The sequence below is a fragment of the Centrocercus urophasianus genome, unplaced genomic scaffold (genome assembly GCF_019232065.1).
Source record: "Centrocercus urophasianus isolate 14NV4802_14NV808 unplaced genomic scaffold, USGS_Curo_1.0 seq_14, whole genome shotgun sequence".
NCBI lineage: Eukaryota > Metazoa > Chordata > Aves > Galliformes > Phasianidae > Centrocercus > Centrocercus urophasianus.
In genome coordinates this window covers 31,527,758-31,548,509 of record NW_024884586.1, presented here as the reverse complement: position 1 = coordinate 31,548,509, position 20,752 = coordinate 31,527,758, and the positions used below count along the sequence as shown (strand labels likewise).

The 20,752-nt window shown below is 46.6% G+C and overlaps 3 protein-coding genes across 6 annotated transcripts in view; 1 reads left to right on the top strand and 2 right to left on the bottom strand.

Annotated features, from left to right (window-relative positions):
- TTLL5 (tubulin tyrosine ligase like 5) overlaps positions 1-5,253 on the bottom strand; it is a 126,911-nt gene extending 121,658 nt beyond the window's left edge. For all 3 annotated transcript variants that reach the window (XM_042813189.1, XM_042813190.1, XM_042813191.1), the window contains exons 1-4: positions 5,169-5,253; positions 4,647-4,819; positions 2,533-2,642; positions 520-602 (exon numbers count right to left, since the gene is read on the bottom strand). In XM_042813189.1, coding sequence (XP_042669123.1) covers positions 520-602; positions 2,533-2,642; positions 4,647-4,735 — 282 coding nt within the window. In that variant the 5' untranslated portion in view covers positions 4,736-4,819; positions 5,169-5,253. The remainder of the gene's footprint in view (positions 1-519; positions 603-2,532; positions 2,643-4,646; positions 4,820-5,168) is intronic.
- Positions 5,254-5,497: 244 nt separating this feature from the next.
- ERG28 (ergosterol biosynthesis 28 homolog) lies at positions 5,498-7,113 on the top strand. Of its 2 annotated transcripts, XM_042813714.1 has the most exons (5): positions 5,498-5,669; positions 5,755-5,845; positions 6,322-6,440; positions 6,591-6,689; positions 6,820-7,113. In XM_042813714.1, the coding sequence occupies exons 1-4, from the start codon at positions 5,537-5,539 to the stop codon at positions 6,668-6,670; spliced, it is 423 nt and encodes a 140-aa protein (XP_042669648.1). In that variant the 5' UTR covers positions 5,498-5,536; the 3' UTR covers positions 6,671-6,689; positions 6,820-7,113. The 2 variants fall into 2 exon arrangements, with proteins under 2 accessions (XP_042669648.1, XP_042669647.1); XM_042813713.1 differs by having other exon boundaries at positions 6,591-7,113.
- Positions 7,114-7,553: 440 nt separating this feature from the next.
- Positions 7,554-20,752, bottom strand: part of FLVCR2 (FLVCR heme transporter 2) — a 32,930-nt gene continuing 19,731 nt past the window's right edge. The window contains 5 exon segments of the mRNA XM_042813711.1: positions 7,554-9,056; positions 15,874-15,929; positions 16,346-16,457; positions 16,934-17,039; positions 17,499-17,609. Of these exon segments, the coding sequence (XP_042669645.1) occupies positions 9,000-9,056; positions 15,874-15,929; positions 16,346-16,457; positions 16,934-17,039; positions 17,499-17,609 (442 nt within the window). The 3' untranslated portion in view covers positions 7,554-8,999.

Sequence of the window (20,752 nt, the reverse complement as noted above, 5' to 3'; positions counted from 1 at the left end):
TGTGATTCTGCTCTTTTTATAGACCATCTAAATCCAATTTAAAAAGCACTTTAGATTTCTCCAAGAAACTTGGGAGATCAGATTTCTCAACTTTGCTTTATTCAGTAGAAAAACTACCATCCAAACGCTTCTCTCAATTGTCATAAGCTGCAGACAGGACATTCTTTAGAGCAAGGCAGGTGCTAGGAGACAAATATAAAACACTACAAGAACACTTGTTAGCTTGGTAAAGGCTGAGAAGCAAAACTCTTCAGATCTTCCTAAAGGTATGTGGCAGTGCTCTAAAGCAAGAAGAGAAACACACAACACACAACCTTGATATCCCTTTTCTCCCTAATTTTGCAGGCTTCACAACATACTTCCTATCTGACTGACAGAGCACAAAGGGCAGTGGTAGAAAGGGGGGAAAAAAAAAAAAACAAAAAAACACATCACTGAGAGGCTTCCCAAGAATCTTCCTTGTTATAACTTGACATAGAAACAAACATATATTCACCCAGGTTCCAGCCCAGCACTCACCTCATGGAATCCATGTGCAGTCAGTATGCTTCGCACGAGGCGGCTGTCCGTTCGCACAATCTTATAGGACAAGTGATAACGCTCTTAACAGGGAAAAAGACACAATATTAGAGTCTGCACCTAGAAAAAATTAACTGAAGTTACCGACACTGCCAAAAAATAAAGAGCACCATAGGGCTTAGTACAGCTGCACTTAATCTACAATGAAGCATCCACACAGTAGATGCACGCAGCAGGCAAAGAGTGAGGGGGAAATGCCTGTGTATCTCCTGAGGCATGAAGTCTATGGCACTGAGGTAATTTACACCTGTCCTCAGGTATAACAGTGCTGTGTCACTGAACCCCATCGTACCAAAATGAAAACCATGCTAACAAGTGCACAGATCTGAGTTTTGGGGTGACGGATTTTTTTGCTGTTGTGTTTTTTTCTTTTTCTTTTCTTTTTTAAACAGCTCTTCACAGACTGCTTTATAACACTGCAAAGAATGATCTCTTCTCAACTGAAGACTGGTATCCCCTGCCAAAAGCACTCATGCTATCTACCCCTCATTGATGTGGCTAGCTTTTAAGACCTAAGAAATGGCCAAATAAGACCAAAACAAAACACTACGAATTTTTGTTCACGTATCGTTAAACTGTGTTCATCTTCCCATACATAACTGGGGAAAAATAGTAAGAAATAAATAAGGTGATAGGTGAAAAAAAAAGAATATTCTATATAGAATAGAAATTAAATAGAAAAAAATCATAAAATCAAACTCAGTAAGCAGCATTGGAGCATAAGATACACTAAAAGCTGTAGTACAAAAGGATTTGTTAATCCATAAATGAGAGCAAAGAAAATAGAGGCAGAAATCACAGAACTAGAACAGAATCACTTTTTCAAGTGATTCTTTTTCAAGGTACTTTACAAATGACTTCAAACCAGGAACAGAAAGATGAACGTTAGATAAAGCCTCAGTAAACAAGTTCTACCAACAAAGATAAGTCTAAAGAAAACAGTAGAAATATCATCCAGGACTGCACAGAGCTCTAAAGGAAATATAAGTTGTGCTTTTCCATAGCAAACTTGTTCAATTAAAAAAATAAATAAATAAATAAAGACCCACAGCCTGAGGAAAAGCAGGAGGATACCAGACTCCAATTAGAATATAAGGTACAATCACCTTCAGTTTCTGCCATCAGCAAGCATGTCTGTAACTCACATCAAAAAGATCAGGAGTTTCTACACACAAGTCACCTCCACCCCTTACCCAAAGGAGTCAGGAGCACTTCTAGTTGGCTAGGACATTAGAAATGAGTTTAGCAATTATCAAAGAAAGGGAGAAGCAAGAGACTACAAGGTGTCAGCATCAAAAAACCTGGGAGCATTTTCAGCTTTTCCCTAACTCAGCACATCTAGAATGAGTTCCCAGCTGCACACACCCGCCAGTACTAACTCTCGCAATCTGGAGCGACTCCTTATAATAACTTTGCCTTATATAGAAGCTCTTCCTTATTTGACACTGGACAGGTTTGGTCTCCTGATGGCAGAGCTGCTACAACAGCAATCATAGACTTACAGCCTTACTCAAACTTGCCAGGCTCTGAGGCACAGACTTGCTATTAAAGCTTACTACTGTTATTGTCACAGTAGGCGGTAATTAGGGGGGAAGGAGACTCCATTTCCTGATGAAACTCTTATAAAACTCACTGGAAGAATTGATTTTAAGTTCTCAGCAATCAACCAGTCAGTTTATCTTATGGTCATAAGTGGCACAACCTTCAAATACGATCTGCAACCAGACAGTTCCAACTCAAACTCATCAGAAGGGCAAAAACAGGCACAATCTAAATATACAATAAACATTCGCTGACCGGCCAAGCATTTCTGAATGTCTCAGTGCTCAGACACAATAAGATTAGACATTTCTCTCCAGCATGCCCTCTTCCCCACAGAGAGAGGGAACATCCAGGTAAGAGATTTCCTGCTTCACGCCTTCAGGCCAAAAGCCATTAAACTGCCTCACCCACCTCCAATTAGGCGGAGGTAGCTGTCGTTTGTCAGAATGGCATCAGCATGAAACACAAAGATGGGGATCCGCCTGCAGCCGCCACCGGTCCACCTGATGCACGGATGATCCCTAAAACAGCAAGATAGTTAGCACTAGCAGATGCTGAACCTCACACGCACACAATGGTTACCACGATGATGCAGCATTCTCCATACTTGCCCACGCTTGCCCAGCTAGCCCCCAGGCAGGACATGCAGACAAACACACGCTGAGCACTCTGGTGTACTCAACTATAAAATGAATCTTCTAAATCACCCTCTTCGTAGGTAGCTCTTGCCATTTTAAATGGGAATTTTGCTTCATTTATATTGATTTTATTGAGTGTGATTTGGAAGAAACTTCACAGATTTTCACAGCAACGTGTTCTCTTGAATTAAAGCCTGAGAACAAGATCTATAGTTCAGGATAGACTACAATTACTGATATCCACACAGTCAAACCTTACAATGCCAATTCCAGTCTCCAATTTAAAAAAAAAAAACATGCAAACCTGAGCATACTTCCTGCTTGTAACCAGAGACTCTGAGAGGAGCAAAAAGGCAATCGTGTTGAATTCAACAGACTGGAAGAGATTTGGCTCCACACAATCCATGAATTTGTCTGCCCCTCCTTTTTAAATTTCTGTCAAATGCAGTGAAAAGCAAGCCCAGAATTTGACAACGATGCCCACAGCCAAGTCAGCTACAGGTTGCAACACAGTGATCTGTTCTGCCCAAAACATCAAGTCTATGTTGGAAACTATAATGTCCTTATGAAGGACATGCATACTGAAAGTTAGAAGTAATTATACAAAAGTCTAAGATGACAGAAAGCAAACAAAGCTTCATGTTACTCCCTGCTCATAGAAACAGAACCATGAAAAAGTTAACAGGAAGCAGAAACAGAGGGGCTGGGAAGATACCTATGCCTATCTACACAGATAAAAAGAAACTGAAAGACTGGCATGATGCTAGACAGATGTATCTGGCATTTGAACATGCAAGATTATCATCACCAAAGGTCTGGGGACACTACAGAAGACAAAACACATCCTTCACTTACAATACAGGAACAGAGATAAAGGACAACTTTCTGATGCTGTGACAAAATAAGCCTTCTTCAGAGTAACCTTGATCCTCTTTACCAAGTTACCCCCTGACAAACCAAGTTTACAACCCCACCACCTGCTTCTGCTACCTTCAGAAATAACTGAAGGAGTGCAGTTAGTTACTCTGACTGGAAGGGACCCAGGAGGATTCCAGAATTTACACTGCAGGACAGAGCCTTATGTAAGTGGGAAATGAGCTGAGGCAACAGAAGGGGACTTTACATTAAGCCTGCCCTGAGGATTTGCAGTAAGGCTACCAAGGCTCAGGCAATCCTCCAGGTGACAGTCATTCATTCCTAGCGTGACACTTGGTCACTTAATGCAGACACATTCTAGTCAAAGGCAGTTGCTGAGCTATTCATCCATAAGAATCCAGCAATTCCAAGCCAACTTCTTAGTACAAAGTGATGCCCTCTCTACAAGGGCATTAAGGCACTGCTGTTTGCAGCTAGACACTGGGTCACAATATGTAACGAGAAGAAAACAAACAAGACATAATAAAGTAGGTGCAGCTGAAGCAGAAATGGGATTTCACTTTGAGAAAGAGAGCAATTCCTTCCCAAGCAAAAATAAAAACAGACATACACTAGACACAAATAGGGGCCCCAGAAGCTAAGCAAAAATATTAGAGCTCTCACAAGACAGTTTTCAAAAAATGGCACATAACATTGTGTTTCAGTCCACTACAAAGTACATTTTCCTTCTCTAAAGGGAATTAAAACTAAACAAACAAAGAAGGGCATGAATTTCCATTCATTCTATCATCAAAGAATTTCCCAGCTCAGGAACATGACAGAGATCAAAAAAAACCAGAATGTTTAGAGCAGCCCAGCTGCATGCCCAACTTTGAAGAATGTGCTGCTTTCAGGCTCTAAATGTATGTTGCCTGCCCACAGGTTGCAGGCACGACCAGAATCAAGCTCCTCCACAGGTAGGACCAGGGGAAGGAACACAGCAAGAGATAAGAGAGTTTGTTCTCCACTTACTGCAGCCCGTCTCCAGCATCTTCCTCCTCTTCCTCCTCTTCCGAGGACGAGCCGCTTTCCTCCAGTCCCCGAGCCACGCCCGCCGGCATCTCCTCCGGCCGCTCTCATGCAGCCGGCTCGGCGGCCTCAGAGATCTCTCCTACAGATCCCAGGGATCTGACAGCAGCTGTTACCTGCAACAGGAATTAACGCCCTAAGCGCGCAACCGGGCCGAGCAGCGAAAGCCGAGGGCCGCGCAGCTCCAGCCGGGCCGCACAGCTCCAGCCGGGCCGCACAGCCCAAGCGCTCCCAGCCTGCGCCCATCAGCCCCCCCTCTCCCCACAGCCTCGCCCCAGAGACGCGCCCCGCCCGCTCCGCGCCTTCCCCACGCTCCAACGGCCCTCTGGGCTGGAAGCAGCCCCCGGGCCGGCCACGCCCGACGGGGCGGTGGAGCCCCGGCCTGCCCCACAGCCTCAGAAGAGACGTCCTAAGAGCCGCCGCTCCGGCCCCGGCGCCGCGGGGCCAGCTTCCCGCGCGCCGTACCCGCTTCTTCATAGCCCCATCGGCGCAGCTCGATCCGGTGGCCACTCCCGCCGCTTCCCCGTTACTACAACAACCGGCGGCGGCCAGCCCCGCCCCGCCCTCACTGCGCGTGCGCCTCCGGCGCCGTCCCTCCCGCTCCAGCGCGCACGCGCGACGCTTCCGCCACCCCGAGCGACAGGCAGCGTGGGGGCGGGACCGGGCCCCGCGCGAAGCGGCCTTCGATTGGCGGAGGTGGCCCTCGCGGCCGCGTGGCGCGCGCGTGGAGCGACACACCCGCAGCCAATGGGAGCGCAGGAGGGCGGCGCGGGTCGGAGCCCCGGTGCGGGAGCGCGGCGCGGGGCCGCGGCGGCGGCAGCAGCGGCAGCAGGATGAGCCGCTTCCTGAACGTGTTGCGCAGCTGGCTCGTCATGGTGTCTGTCATCGCCGCCGGGAACACGCTGCAGAGCTTCCGCGACCACAGCTTCCTCTCAGAGAAGCTCTATACCGGCAGCCCCGGTCTCGGTAAGGGCTCGGCCTGCAGCCGGACGGACGCCCTCCCCGTTGACGAGAGCGCTCCTCACCGCGGTTTTTCCCTCCCTGTGTGCAGTGAACGGGCTGCAGGCGCGGACGTTCGGCATCTGGACGCTGCTGTCCTCGGTGATCCGCTGCCTGTGCGCCATCGACATCCGCAACCAAACGTACGTGGGCGGCGCCGGGCGCGGGCGGGGCAGCGCTGGGTGCCGCGCTCCGAGGGCCGCGTGTCGCCGGGCAGAGGCCGTGCGGGGCCGGAGGAGCCCGCCGCTGTCCCATAGGGGGTAGTGGAGCGACGGTGGGAAGATGTCCCGGGTGACGCGCCCTTAGTCAGCCCCGTCTTGTTGCCCCGTTCCTCGGCTCAGCCGGTTCTCACCCTGTTTGGTGTGCCCTCCTGCTTCCTATGCCACCAGCGCTCTGCCCCTTTGCTTGCCTCCAGGCAGATAACGCCAGTGACAGCACACCAGTGAACACGCCACACTGTTTTCCCAGTCACTGCCCAGTGACCTTTAGTACCTCCCTGCACCAGGGACTGACTGCCCTCTGTGCTCCACAGAGAGGACGAGAACAGGCAGTGTGTGGCTTTGCTGCCTGTTGTCCTGGTGCTGTGAGTTTGCTAACCTGCTTCTTTCTGCTCCAACAGCCTCTACTACATCACACTCTTCACCTTCTTCATGGCCCTTGTTCACTTCCTCTCTGAAGTCTTCATTTACCACACTGCAGCCTTGACGATTGGAGTCATGGCACCCCTCATGGTAGCAAGTAAGCAGAGGCCCCCATCCTGCTGCCCACCCCCAACCTTTCTCGGAGTTCTCAGCTCCCTGAGAACTATCTGTGGGGCAAGGAGGAGGTGTTCATGTCCCATCTGTGCAGCCTTTTTTTTATACAACTCATGCTTTATCTCTATCACAGGTTTCTCTATCCTGGGGATGCTGATTGGGCTACAATACCTAGAGGTAGAAGCACTGTCAGAAAATAAGAAGAAAAACTGAGACTGAGCGCACTGTAAAGGTCAGCACTGTCTCCTCACTGCCAAACTTCCACTAAAGCTCTGAACTTCTCCAGGATGCCAGTCCTAGTGGCAGATTGATGTTGGACTCTGTCAATCATCCTTCACTACTGAGTGTTTTATCTTGTCCAGGCAACATTTCAGCTGACTGGTGTCAAAGACAAGCCCCCACAGGAGCCTGTCCAAGCTTGCAGGGAGTGCTTGGTGACTGCCTCCCTGCAGGAGGGCAGGGAGTGCCTCGGGCATGCCTATGAAAATGCTAAGGCCTGCCCCTGCTGCACCCATGGAGAGGAGGTACAGAGCCACCCAGGGTCCACTGAACATTTTGGATAGGAAAGAGAAATGTGTGCTGCAGTAGTCCAACTGTGTAACTTGCATGTGTGTGTTCTGTGCAGGGGCCATTTCTAATAAATGACAGAAAACTGATAGATGCATTGTCTGTATTTGTGCTACTCAGCAGCAGATAAATGCTCTTCAACTTTGGAACAAGTGGTTTTAGTTCTAGAGTTTAGTGCACTCATCCTCACTGTGGAGCACAGAGGACAGTCAGTCTCTGGTGCAGGGAGGTACTAAAGGTCACTGGGCAACGGGAAAACAAGGTGGCATGTTCAGTGGTGTCCTGTCACATGTTGCAGGACATGTTATCCTGCTTTACAGCACCTCTATCATTCACCAAGTCCCTCCCACCAAAGCTCCAGGTCTGACTGGACATAGCACGCACACTCAAAGAGAGTTGTTGCAGCTCACACTGCTGCAGCATTCTAATGGCAACAAACTGAGTACATCTGGAGCAAGGATTGAGCTTCCTTTACAACGAGCTGCAACTGTAACAACGAGCAAATGGGAACAAGTTGCTTAGAGCTAGCTAGATGAAAGTCTAGAGCAGATGGGCAGTGTACAAAAGGTAGGAAGGAACCAGCAGGAGCTGCTAGGGGAGAAGCCTATCCCTGGCAGGAAGAGGGGGGAAAAATAAAAGGAAGAAAGAGTGTAACAGTAGCAGTGGGCAAATAGATGATTTTTTCTATTCTGCATTTCAGGCTACTAAAAACAAACAAACAAAAAAAACAAAATACAAACAGACAGTTTCAACCCTATAATTCAAAAGTGTCATATTTCATTGTGTACTTAAAATGTTTTTATTTCATATAAAAATTATATTTAAAAGCCAGTTTAGACCACATCCTCAATCCCAAACTATCAAAAAAAGGATTTTTTTAAAAAGTATATTTTCATCCAGTCTGCATTTGTGGTTTTTTTCCAGTAAGAAGTACGTAACTGTGTGATATTGGTATAAGTACACTTGATGTCTCCACCAAGGGATGGATGCTGGAAAGGAAGGTAAAGGGTTTTGAGGGTCTATGCTTGTGACTGGGAGATAGCCACAGTTCTGTCTCATATGCTGGTGTTTAGGAAGGCTTCTAGTACAAAGCGGAAGCCTCCATACTCATTCCCACTGTGCTAAAAACACCTCACCGTAACAGCGCAGGGCAACATTGCCCTGACAGGTCATCTGATATTCCACAAAGGCTTTTGTGTAGTGTTAAAAGTTGCAAAAGGCACTTCATCATTAAGGAGGAAGATATGATCCTCAGCCTTGAGAGCCTGTGCTTTGAGTCGCTCCTGCTGCTAGCCCAGTGCTGATCTGGGCTCAGGCTGCAGCCACGACACTAACCCTTGCCTCTAGTAGGAGATCTATTGGTGTCTCTCATTTATTCCTACTATCGAGGAACATCAGAGCAATCCCAGTGAATTCTAGGTGGATCTTTATCTACAGCCACGTATAAAAAACTGGCACTGGCAGTTGCACTGCTTTGCACTGTTTGGCTGGTGTTGCCCCCTACCATCACCTGTGCAACATGGAGGACATCACAGGAACTCAGCACAGTCTCCCTTCCTGAGAGCCTGGTCACAGCTCTCCCAGGGCTGCTCACAGTCCAGCACTGGCATTCTGTGTCATTGCTTCCCTGGGAGAGGAGGCACAGACCACATGCATGGTGCCACCCTCACCTGCTCAGGACTCGCCTGAAACTGGGGCTTTTCTGAGAATGTGTGCTTTTCTTCCAAGCATACACGGGGTGAAGGGGAGCAGTGACTTTTCCCAACTTCTCACTCAGCGCAGTCTCCAGAACAGCAAGGTGCAGAGGTATAACTGAAGGGAGCAACTCCCTTCTTGTTTCACTCTGTCATGCTCTACAAGTAGTTCCCAGCTGCCCCTCTGCCAGAATTCACATGTAACAGGATGGTGGAGCTAGCAAGGGTGAGAAGGAGGGCAGGGTGGTGTCCTGCATCTCCAGCTCTGTCACCCCTCTTTTTCACAGCTTTGACTCCTCAAGGACTATGGGAACAGTGCAGGCTTCTGGCATCACTTTCTGCAAGTCAGAGAGAGAAAAAGAAAATGGTTAGGCTCTTGGGTGGCCACACTTGGGCTTCAAAGACTAGCAGAGGCTGGCTCATTCACAGCTCCCCACTTGTGTGCACAAATCACAGAACCACATAACAGGTCGGCTTGGATGTGACCCTTAAAGATCATCTGCCATGGGCAGGGACACCTTTCACTAAAGCAAGTTGCTCAAAGAACCCACCTGACCTGACTTAAAAAGAATCACCACTACCACACTGAGGGCTCAACCCAGGAGTGCACCTGGCTCACTCTCCAGAACATTCCATGCCCAGACAAGGGACACCGCGGGCAGCAGAGCAGAGAAATGATCCCACTTCTCTGAAGCTGCTTGCACGAGTCCTCAGACGATGTCACAGCAATACGAGATTGACCTCAAAGTGGTGAAGCTGCAGGGTCAGTTCTGTGGGCAAGGGAAGAAATGGGAACTCTTCCTTCACGCCATGGAGAAGGGCAGTATCTGTGGGAGCCCCAGAGAAGTTGCACCCTGTGCACTCTCTGTATCTTACAGCAGGAGGCTCAGCACAGCAACTAGCTCCAATTCTGACTTTTCTCTGGCATGTCTGAGGCTTCTTCATCTCCCAGGCTGCTTTTTTTTTTTTTTTCCCCCCCTAAATCCCCTGAAAGAATTAGCCTGATTACCTGAACTTTCCTACAATTTCTGCTCTTAAAACAGAAGCAGCTGTACAGTCATTTCACAGAGGAAAAGCAAGGGCAACACAGCTTGCTGCCAAATTAACACAACCTGGGGCTGCATAAAACAGCTGAACTTCTGCAACTCCAATTCAGCCTCCCTGGCTAGGGCTGCATCAGCCCCTCTTGCTGCATCCTTGAAGGCTGAGTTATGATTAGACCTTACACTCCCAGGTCCCCCAGCAGGTTTCAGAAATCTCTTCAAGCTCTGGCTAGATACACTGAGACACCTCAACTGTCACTGATTTAGGAGACAGCATGCAGACCTGTAAGGGTAAACATGGGTCTTGTACGGCCTGGACTCTGAGTTAACTCACTGCAGCGCAAGACTGAGACCTGAGGCAGGAGTCAGAGGTGCATAAATAGGTTTGCATCCACAGTGCTGTTTGAGATAAGCCCAGGCAGCATGAAAGCAAGAGTTACAAAACAGTTTCACTCCAAGTAGCTTCTTACACAAACAGCAGCTGAAAAGGTTTTGGAGAGGTCAGCAGCAATATCCGAATGCAGAGTAAGACCAGAAGAGCTTCAAAGACATGCCTGGAGGCAAGAGCCAGGAAGCACACAAAAGGAAAAACTTCCCATCGGCAGGAGGAATTGCATGAAGCAGTGCTAAAGGTAGGAGAAACAGGAAAGCTGCATTTAGGCTTGAGAAAAGCCGTGAGTCATAGAAGCATGCTGGCAGCTCTGAACAGGCTCCCCAAGCACCTCTGGGAACTCAACACTTCCGTGCTATGGAGATACAGGGGTGATGGTTTAGGCCAGGACGCTGGGCTCCATGCCTTGGGACAGGAAGGCTGCTCCCACAGGTGGGAGACACAGTATTAGAAAAGGACATGCAGGTGGCTGCCCATGGCTTTGCAAGAAGGCTGCTTGCCATACAGTAAACACAGAGAAGGTGCAGAGAAGTCTAAGAAACAGGAGAGGGCGCACACACTGTGCCTATTATGCAAAATTCCATCTTGTTTTTTTTTTTTTTACTGGCAGTATTTCACTAGAGCTGGAGCATGCTCCAGCTTCCAAGGGACTCCAGTATGCTACAGGAGTAGAATGCTTTCCACGGTGTCGTGGCCAGCCTCTAAATTACACTATCATAGGGATGAAAAGGCAACACAGTTTTGGGTGTTCCACTGAGATTCAGCAGACCCATCTTCATACTGGACAAATGCACAACCATCAATACATGGTACTGAGCCCTGAATGAGTCCTGACCTAACCAGGACACAGTTTGAGAACACAGCAGAACTTGAGCCTCGTTTTAAGCAAATCCCTTATTATGGCTGCATGTCTAGGATGGCCACTGACCTGCTCAAAATCACCTACACTCGTTAGTGCTCAGCCCTGTTGGTAGAGTAGCACTTCAGACAAAAGTTTTCAATTTTATTGCAATTCAAAAGCCAGGACAAGCCAGAAATCACTTTTCCACCTACAGTCTGCTATCAAAAATAGGCTCTTGATGCACACAGACACACAAACCCACAAAAAGCCTTCTACTATATGAAATCGATGTAAAGCTTCCTGAATACACTTCAATCCAATTTGTATATTCAAAGAGAGCTAGCAAAGCCCAGTCTGAAGGAAAAGACAGTAAAGACACCTTGAGATCCTGCACAAGCAAACAAGCACGATAACTTGTTTCTTAAAAAAAAATAAAAATAAAAATAAAAATAAAAAAATAATTTAAAAAATTCACATAAGCTTAGAAGTATTTCCAAAGAATTGTTGCTTAAGAGCTTTCTTGTAGAAAGGCACTTCTGACTTAATTACAAAAATCAGCAAAGATGTTTATTGCATAATGTAAGGAAACAATAATGGACAGTTTGCATAGAGGCTGGAAACCAGGAACAGATGAGCACAGGCTGTACGCAGCATAAACATGACAATAATATGGATCCCAATTCACTACTGTGAAACACCAAGATAGAATGCTGGAATGGCTTCAGATACACTTACAGTAAAATATAGCCCATTTTACATGATAATGAGTCTTTGTGGGCATTTGATTCAAGTGTCCTGAGATACAGAAAGCTAACCCTGCTGATGCTCTAGGAACTGACACAAATGAGAGGACTTTTGGAACTACATTACAGACTTCTCAATAGAGAACAGTGTTCACAATGCCATTTAGATCCACTGCAGCATCTGTTTAACCTTAAGCAGCAAAAAGGCACTGACAGAAGACAAAGTGCTCGCGAGCACAGGGCAGGTCCTGCAGGAAGAGGAGGAAACCATCCTGCAGTATTGACAGTCACCAAAAGCTCTGACAGGCAACTGCCTGGAAGCTGTGGTTCCTGGGCAGGCAGTGCAGGCAGATAACAATACCGACTCTTCGCTGATGCTGTGGCATTATACATTCCTCTTCTCTCTGACAAAGTCAGCTGCTCAGCCAGATTCTAGACTTTCTATTTCATCACCAGAAGATACGACTTAGTGAAGATCTTTCTGTATGAGAATTAGCATGTGTATTTTTCTTTTCTGTATACTCTGTGAAATCAGACTGTTTCACAGTCCTACTCTGCACCAAAGCTGAACATCCAGTTAGCTGTGACAGTTCTCCACCCAATCATTTCTGTTTTCACACCAGAAAGATTCAAACCTTGCTAGGCCCAATACCAGATGACAGGTCCCACACAGAACAGTAAGTCAACCATCCACCTCCACCATGGGACTGCACCACTGCTGGGTCAATATGAAAAAAAAAAACATGCTGTCATCAACAGGGCTACACAACCAGCATTTCATTGGACAGGGTGCACAGCTCCACAACTCTGCAATCTCTGCAAGCTCACATCTGACTCTAAATGTGTTTTCTCCTTGCAATAGCTATAACACAGCATGCCCGAGCCTCACAATGCCTGTTTTGCAGCTGGGATGTGAGCAGTAACACTGGCAGTTGTACCAAGACAGGACCATTACCAGTGAAGACAACAGCATAAGATTCAGACATCAAAAAAACTACCAATATACCAGAACAGGCTTGCTTAATTCATGCAGCTACAGCTTCTCAGCTACCTCATCCCAAGCGAACGATAGATATATGCCAGCTAAAAAAGCCATAGACATGGGGACAGCTTTAGAAGTGCTCAGCCCAGAGGCAAATCTTGCCCAGTGCATGTAACTGCTCCTCATGCTTGCATCAAAGTGTGGCAGCTTTACACTCCCTGTACTCATGCCCTATCTTAGCAGGTTTGAGGCGGTTTTCTCCAAGAGACCCTTGTGGCTTCTGTCAGTCCCATAGATCATGGCCACAAGATGATACACACATTTGATGAGAACCACAGGGTAGCCCAGTTAACCTGGCAGAGCAGCCAGCCAGCATGCAAAGCAGAGAGCAGTGAGTAATAAAGCACCACACCCAAAGCAACAGCTGAGAAAATGCCAAGTGCCACTAAGATTCACAGAAAGACATGCACAGAACTTTACAATTTTCAGGTGCTTATATACCAAAAGGCACCAACCCAATGACTTTGTTATTGGTTGTGAAGAAAGCCAACTCTTCTACAGAGCTCCTGGTACCACTTCCAGACAAGATCTGGATGGTAAAAGTAACATCCAAGAAGGGTCTCCAAACACATTTCCTCTCCCCTGTAACTTACTGTCAATTCAGTTCTTCATCTGCTCCAATACCAGGCATTGCAGTGCTGCACCTCTTTGAATGCCTCATCCAACACAAGCCTGGTGGGCGTTCACTACTCTGGAAAGCTGTCTTATCTTTCCTCTCAAACCCATAACCCAGGAAGGGCAGCTGTCACCACTCCATGCCTGCTGTTGCTGTCCCAGAAGTGTCATTGGCTTGGTGCCTGTGCCACCCATGAGTTTTCAGACAAATTAGTGTGATTCTCCTACCTTTGTATGTGAGCTAGTAAACAGGAATGGGAATTGATGGGATTGGGGTTACAAGCTACAGTCCATAAGCCGTGATCTGATTGCTGCCTTGAAGTCTCTGTAACAACAGCCACAAGTCAGATCCCAGAAAACATGGAGGCAAGTAGTGAAGGGGAGGAGAAAAAAAAAAAAGAACAGGTAAGAAAGAAACCAGTACAAACACCCAAGCACAGGTAAGTCAGCCATGCCACATGGCAAAGCTCCAGCGTACTGACACTAACAGAACACCCACAAAGGCAGCACACTGCGCCTCTGCCTACCTGGTTGAGGGATCCATAATAATGCAGAATACCAGGTTCAGCCTCACTTCAATACGTCAAGCATTTGACGCTGGCTGTTAAGCCTGAGAAATAACCTGGTATGCCCAGCCATTTGTAGTGGAGATGGAAGAGGTGTCTATCATGACTTCCACAGAACATGAGTCCCCAAGGGAAGGTGCTGTCACTGAAGTTTTTGACTGATGAGACCCACTAACTCACATGCATCCCTCTGGTTCTTACTGCAGTCAGTTTTGGAAGCTTTTAGGATTACGGAAGTGACTTGTACTACTTCTGTTCTGGTCTCAACACCTCCTCTCCAGTAGCAAACTCTTACAACTTTATTTTAGATTTATACAAAAAGTGTCAAAAGAGTACAATTCATCTGGCAAGATAAACGCCTGACAAGAAGGGAAAGGGCCTCAATGCCACTAGGTGACACAACCTTGATATTTTCTGGATCTTCTACAAACATGTTATGAATTAACTGTGTCACCAGAACTCTCGTGACAACCTTGCTGCCAGAGGGCTTGAAGAGAAAGGATGGCTTACCTTAAATTTTATCTTGTTTCATCACTGCTAATCATGGTGATGATTACAGATTACATGATGAAACAGACTGCTTGTTACCCTAGCTCAACTGAACTAAGTCTCTTCCCATTAAGTCTACTCATACCAGGATTCCAGGAGAGCAGCAGTCTTCTATCTTAGTTGCATAAACCCTGATGCTTACCATTCCTACAATCATCTGAAGTTGTCAGCCCTGGAGCAGAAAAATCAAGAACTATTCTTAAGTTGAGACAACAGGAGACGCCACTCTACCCAAACTAAGTAAATTTACACCCTTTACTTTTCCCAGTCTACTCTAGAACTTTATGCACAACAACTATCCACAGCAGCATCAATTCCCCCTACTTATCCTACTTTCTGCCTTTATGCTCAGATAGTTCTATAAAAACAAAGCAAACAAACAAAAAGGCATATATTTTGTAACTGAAAATCCACCTTCCTGAGGAACTGATTGGAGTAGGGCTGCTTCTTAGACCTTTTGGTCTCACTCCAGATTGGACTGGCAAGATTAATGGAAGAAAGGCAGCATCATCTTCTGAAAAAACCTGACTTGAGCCAGCAGAGAACTGAGCTTATTCACTTTTCTAGTCATGGTCGCTGATGGCTTCATGAACGCTGAATGGACATCTCTGCGAACATCCTAGAAGAGGAGTCCAAAGTATTAAGGAGAAGTGCCCCAAGAAACCACCAATTTTCTTCCTCTCCCTGCAGGAAGAACTTCCGAGAGTATCCACTGCAGTTCATTCACTGGAGGCCCTCTCCCACGTGCAAACAGCTGCAGTAATTGCAACATCACACCACAGGGATCTGCCACCCTGCCTTCTGACACAAGCTAGAAGCTTTGCCTACACCACTGCATGAAGTGTAAGGAGCTACACTGCTGAAGCCCTGATTTGGGTTTTGCCACTCACTTTCCTCCTGTCCTGAGCAAAGAACGCCACTTTGCAGCTAAAGACGGGGATGAAGAGGAACAGCCTGCCTGTCCAGGGAGCTGGAAGAGTAGTTACCCAGCTCTAAACAAGACAAAAGTTTGGTTAGAGGAGAGACGCCAACACAACTCTTTCCCACAGCTGTCTTTAACCGAGAACAACACATGTAAAGCTTGGCACACTCCCAGAAGATCAGAGCCCACAGAGTATGCAGTACGTTAAAAGTAAGCCAGCAGAGGCTCCCAGCAGCTGGCAAAACTGAGATTACATCCACCTGTCTGAACATGCCAACAAGGAGCTTCCCCACAGGCTGGGCAAGTGGTGGGACAATAAAATAGAATCACAGCTACAATTGTAACTCAGAAAGGGGCCAGCTCCATTCCCAGAAGGGAGAGCTGCTGAGGTTTGTCTGAGCCAATAGCAGGTGCAAACAGAGACTGAAAGGGGAATTACTCACTGTGTGTTCATTTTCCACATTCGCCTGCTGTCTTCGGAGATCAGCCCTAATAAACGCTTCAACAAAGAGAGGAAGAAAAATGTGAAGGTAGTTTTATTTCCATGCAGATCCCAAATCAATTTATCTCATACTCAAAGAGGTAAAGAGGCCCAAGGAGAATTCATAATGGTGAGCAAGGGAAACCACTGTCCCTAAAAAGTAAGACAGCGCATCTATATGGTGCAATAAGGAGTCTCTGTCCTTCCTTTTTCAGAAAGTACATCTTGGAAACCCCAAAAAGCAACCAGGGCAAGAAGCCTTGGATCATTTTGCAACACAAACCAAACGCTTCAAGAAGTACTGTGACACTGCCACAGGGCTGCTGTGTGGGTTCTGCCCTTCCCTGAAAGTACTGCCACCCCTCAAAGCCCTTCAATTCACATGCCAAGTTCAAAGGGAAGAGTCACAGCAGAACACTCAGAAATTTAATTACCTGTCATAATGGACCCCAGGAACAGGAAGGAACAAAGAAAGAGATTTCCTGCCTTTGTCTCGAAGTGATCTATGATCTTCCCTTGGCCAATGGTGAAGGCAATACCGAAGATCTACAAACACAAGGTCAAGCTGTACTGTTATAAAGTAGCCTGTGCAGCTTCTCTGCTTTATCAAACTATCAGAGCACGCAGGCCTGACAAGCTGTTGCCCTCGTTAGGCTAAAGTTTGGTTATAAACACGTCCAGGGATACCACCTTTCAGCTGATGATAAGACAGGAGACCCTCAAGGCTGAAAGCCCATCTCTGGGCAGAGGACAAGACCTGTCTTACTGAACTGCTAGGAACAATGATGGAAAAAGAAAAGATGACTGGCATCCTGATGGACATTTTCCTTAACGAAAACAGTGAAAAGAACGGGTGCCAGTAAATAAATGCCACAAGGATCGCTGCTTGAGAAGCCAGGTTCTGAGGTGCTTAGATCTGCAGCAATAATCACAGACAAGAAATGGGATTCAGGGCTGGAAACTATAGTTTGATATCTCTGCCTATTAAAAAAAAAAGAAAGAAAAAGAAGAAAAACACCAACCTGTGCTGAGACATTAAGGAGCCCTGATGATGTTCCTTCTGATTCTGGGTATGTCAACTCTGCAGCAAATTCAAAGCCCAGGGGAAGGTACCCTGTCATGAAAAATCTGTAAAGAAACACACAGAAAACTCAGTGACTGCTAGGAAGAAGACTGAAGAGGCACAATGTATCACAAATGCCTGCTGGATGCTGGACTTCTGCTTGGGACATTTCCCATATCATTGCCACAGCCCACACAGCTGCCTGACTCTTTGTGGCACAGGTCTCCCTCCTCCCCACAAACACTTTTGCTCACAGCCTCAGGCATGGAGCCAAGCCTGCAGGAGGCTGCGAAGAAGGAGGTAGTAAAAGCAGCATCTCCCAAAAGCAACACAGAAGGGCATCACCCCCAGCACAGTCCATCAGCCAGACAGCCCTACATGCATTTTCCTTTTGTCCTTATCCCACATGGGAGCCACAAGCAGGATGTGGCTCTCCCCAGTCCCTTCTGGGCCATGACTTTTGCCTCCCTCCTCATATCCTAGCAGCTCAAGCATGGAGGAAAGAAGCCTGTGCATGAACTTACCCTAGAATGCCTGCAGTCACAAAGACCACCCAGAGGTGGCCTAGATCCAGAGTGAAAGTATAGACTATCATCCCCACCAGAGACATGATATAGACCACTAGTGTTGTCTGTCTGCAAGGAAAAGCACAGTCAGGGTTTTATATAATCAAATTCTCCACTTCACTCATAGATCTTGGTATATTTTGCAGCACACAGTAAAGAAAAAAGCTGTGCAGCTCTCACGCACTCCACACTCTGAATTATCAGATCTGGAGGACAGACCCTCACCTAGAACAGAGGGAAAACCAAGGATGCTGTTTCATGTGTATTTGTTTTTCAATGCACTGCAGTGATGCCACTTCTTGTGTTTGAACTAGCTTCTACATTTGGAGAGGTGAAATGTAAGCTGAATAAGAACTAGGCTCAAGGATAGAATCACAGTTTCCTGGCTGTACTGACCAGGTTTGAATTAGATGGAATTTCCATAAACAAGAGTCCCAAACTTCAAGTCAATGCCAAAATACATTCTCATCATCATAAGCCTCCATGATGAATCTGTGATCCTCAGAAGCTTCATCTCTGCTAGCAAGGACAGTTGGCACATTGGGAAAATTGTTTTCTGCACCCCCATCCAGTGTTGGTCTCAGTGCAGAAGTCTGAAGTTAGTTTCCCAGGCTTATGGTTCAAGTTTTTGAAGCAGTTTATAACTGCTTCACTATTTCTTGACAGTTGCCCATATTTGCACTTCACTCCTCAACTCCAGGCAAAGAAGATGAATGAGTTAGTGACCAGATGTGGTCAGGACCTTGTTTCATATTGATGCTATGTTAAGCTGCAAGAAGGAAGTTCCCAGAACACACAGTCCTCCAATGAGAACTAGGCTGGCTCAGAGAAGCAGGCAGATCTTGCAGTTTAAAGCAAATTATGTTTTCCACTGGAACTGCAGAACTTGGAGGGGGGGAAAAAATGAAGAAAACTTTTCAGTCTTGCTATGGATACCACACATTAGCAAGCTCAAAAAAACAGCTAGCTCTCCTCACTGATCTGTATCCCTCAGTCACTAGACTCCAGCAGTACAAAATGAACTGACAGTCACCTGCGAAAGAATGCAAGGTTCAGGACAGTGGAAGTCACACACCAAGAAATGCCCTAGATGTGCATTACTGAGCTTGACCCTACTTGCCACAGTCCCCAATAGACAGCTCTGACTGCAACTCCTGCTGCAGGAAACAGCCTCAAAGCATACAGGCAGTCTTCTGTTAAACAAGATTTTAGCAAGACTCTGCTCCCCTGAGTACATCATGGATGACAAAAAAGGAGACTTAGTGACAAGCAAGGTCCAAAATTTTGCATACAAACAAAGGGCTTAGCCAAGATGCAGGCAGATACTGGGGCACAGGGAAACAAAGGAACCCCTGGGGAAAGACACCAAGGCAGGGTGTTTCTCATGAAGTGACCTTTTGTCAGCACATTTGCTAGTCAGAGGACAAGTAGAGTGCACTATGACTCTAGGGGCACCCAGGGCATGGAAGAATGCCTGGTTTTGCTTGATAAGGTTCTTATCATTGCCATAAATCTCTTATGGGAGGTATAAAAACATGAAGAAACAGATTCATAGAGGACGTTTGTGAAAAATACAAAGACACTGCGAGCTGTTCCACAATGTCCCTACAGGGACTGAAAGTTATCCTCAAGTGGGACAGGTACAGCCAGTCTCCTGGAAAGGATGTCCAATGCAGTGAGCATTGCTCAAAGTTACGTGTCCTGCTACATCACCTTAGGACAGCTGGGCAGGATACGGTGAAGGCATGCCCACTACACCAGGACTAGCCTGGAAAAGGATTACAACAGCAGGCCCAAAAGGCAGACCAGGATAGGCTGGCCACTTTTTTTTCAGTGAAAACTCAAGTGTCCCATTCTTTACTATCTGAGTCTTCCCTTCTCTCCACAGATTTTAACATACTTCAGGCCTGCACAGACCCAGGTTTAAAATATCACTTAGGTCCTCTACCTGGTCAGTGGAGGGAGACGGTTATTTCTGAAGCAAATATGACAGTAGAGAGCACTGTCTGGAACTGTTAGACTGAAGGCCCTGTGAATATTGCTATTAAAAGCTAAGTTCAGCTGAAGAGAAGCAATGACCCAAGGCCTTTGACTCTAAACCAGGCTCCCTTAATAAATGCCAAGGCACCCAAAGTGAACAGGCAGTCACCAGGTGTCACAACTCCATCTCTCTTTCCAGCCAGGAACCGAAGAATGCATAGGAAGTTCCATTTAACTCAGAATCAGAACTTCTCAGAATTTTTCAAGAGGTGCTCAGCTCTCAATCAGCAATCCCAAAGGCAGCCTGAGCTCTGGGACAGTTCACTTGTACATTTGTTTGGGTCATATCTATGCCTGTTAATTCCAAAACTAAGAACAGTGATGGGGCTGCTTTAGGGACTTGCCTGCCAAATAAAAGCAAGAATGCAAGGCCATTTGCCTGAGCACAACAGATGGGGAAAGCCTGACTTTGCACAGCCTCATCCCTGGAAGGGACTGCTGATGGGACAGTGATGATCAAACATCCACAAAAAGTTTTCTACAGTTCCTCATGTTACTAATCTCCTCCTGCTCCTCTCAATCACAGCTGGATCTCATTCACTTGCTTCTCTCTCCCTCTCTCTTTCTCTGAGCTGACTAAAAAAAGGACTTGACATCTTTCCTTCCTGATTTTCATGTGCTTACCATTTCATTCCTGACACTATCAGAGCAGTGCAGAGAAGGGGGAGGGTACCTGCCTAGAACATCTGGCATCTTGACAGTTTTTTAAATAGACATTTAAATGAGGCTAAATAAAGATTCTGCAGCATTCTGGAAAAAAAAAAAAAAAAAGCTAGTTCCACAGAAATCCTAGTTACTAGGCTGCAAAGGAGAGCAAATTCCTAGCAGTTTTTCTTCACTTAAAGCTAAATCTATACCCAGATATTCTTAGGAGCCCATTGGATAAGTTTTATGGGTGGTAGAGCTCTATTTCTCTGCACTCTCAGGCTTCTCTGCCCACCTATGTGGCCTCTTCAGCATATCCAGGATTTTATTTTCTGTCTATGCTTGCCAAACTGTGAGTTCCAGCTCCGCCTGGTTAACTCAAAGTTCTTCAGCCCTTGTGCTACTACTGAGTTCTATTCACAGAGAGTCATGAAGACCATCTACCCAAGCAGTGCCAATTGAGGCTACCTTACCACTAACCCCAATCTGGAAAAAGACAAGTTAGTTCGCACAATTAGCTACTGCAA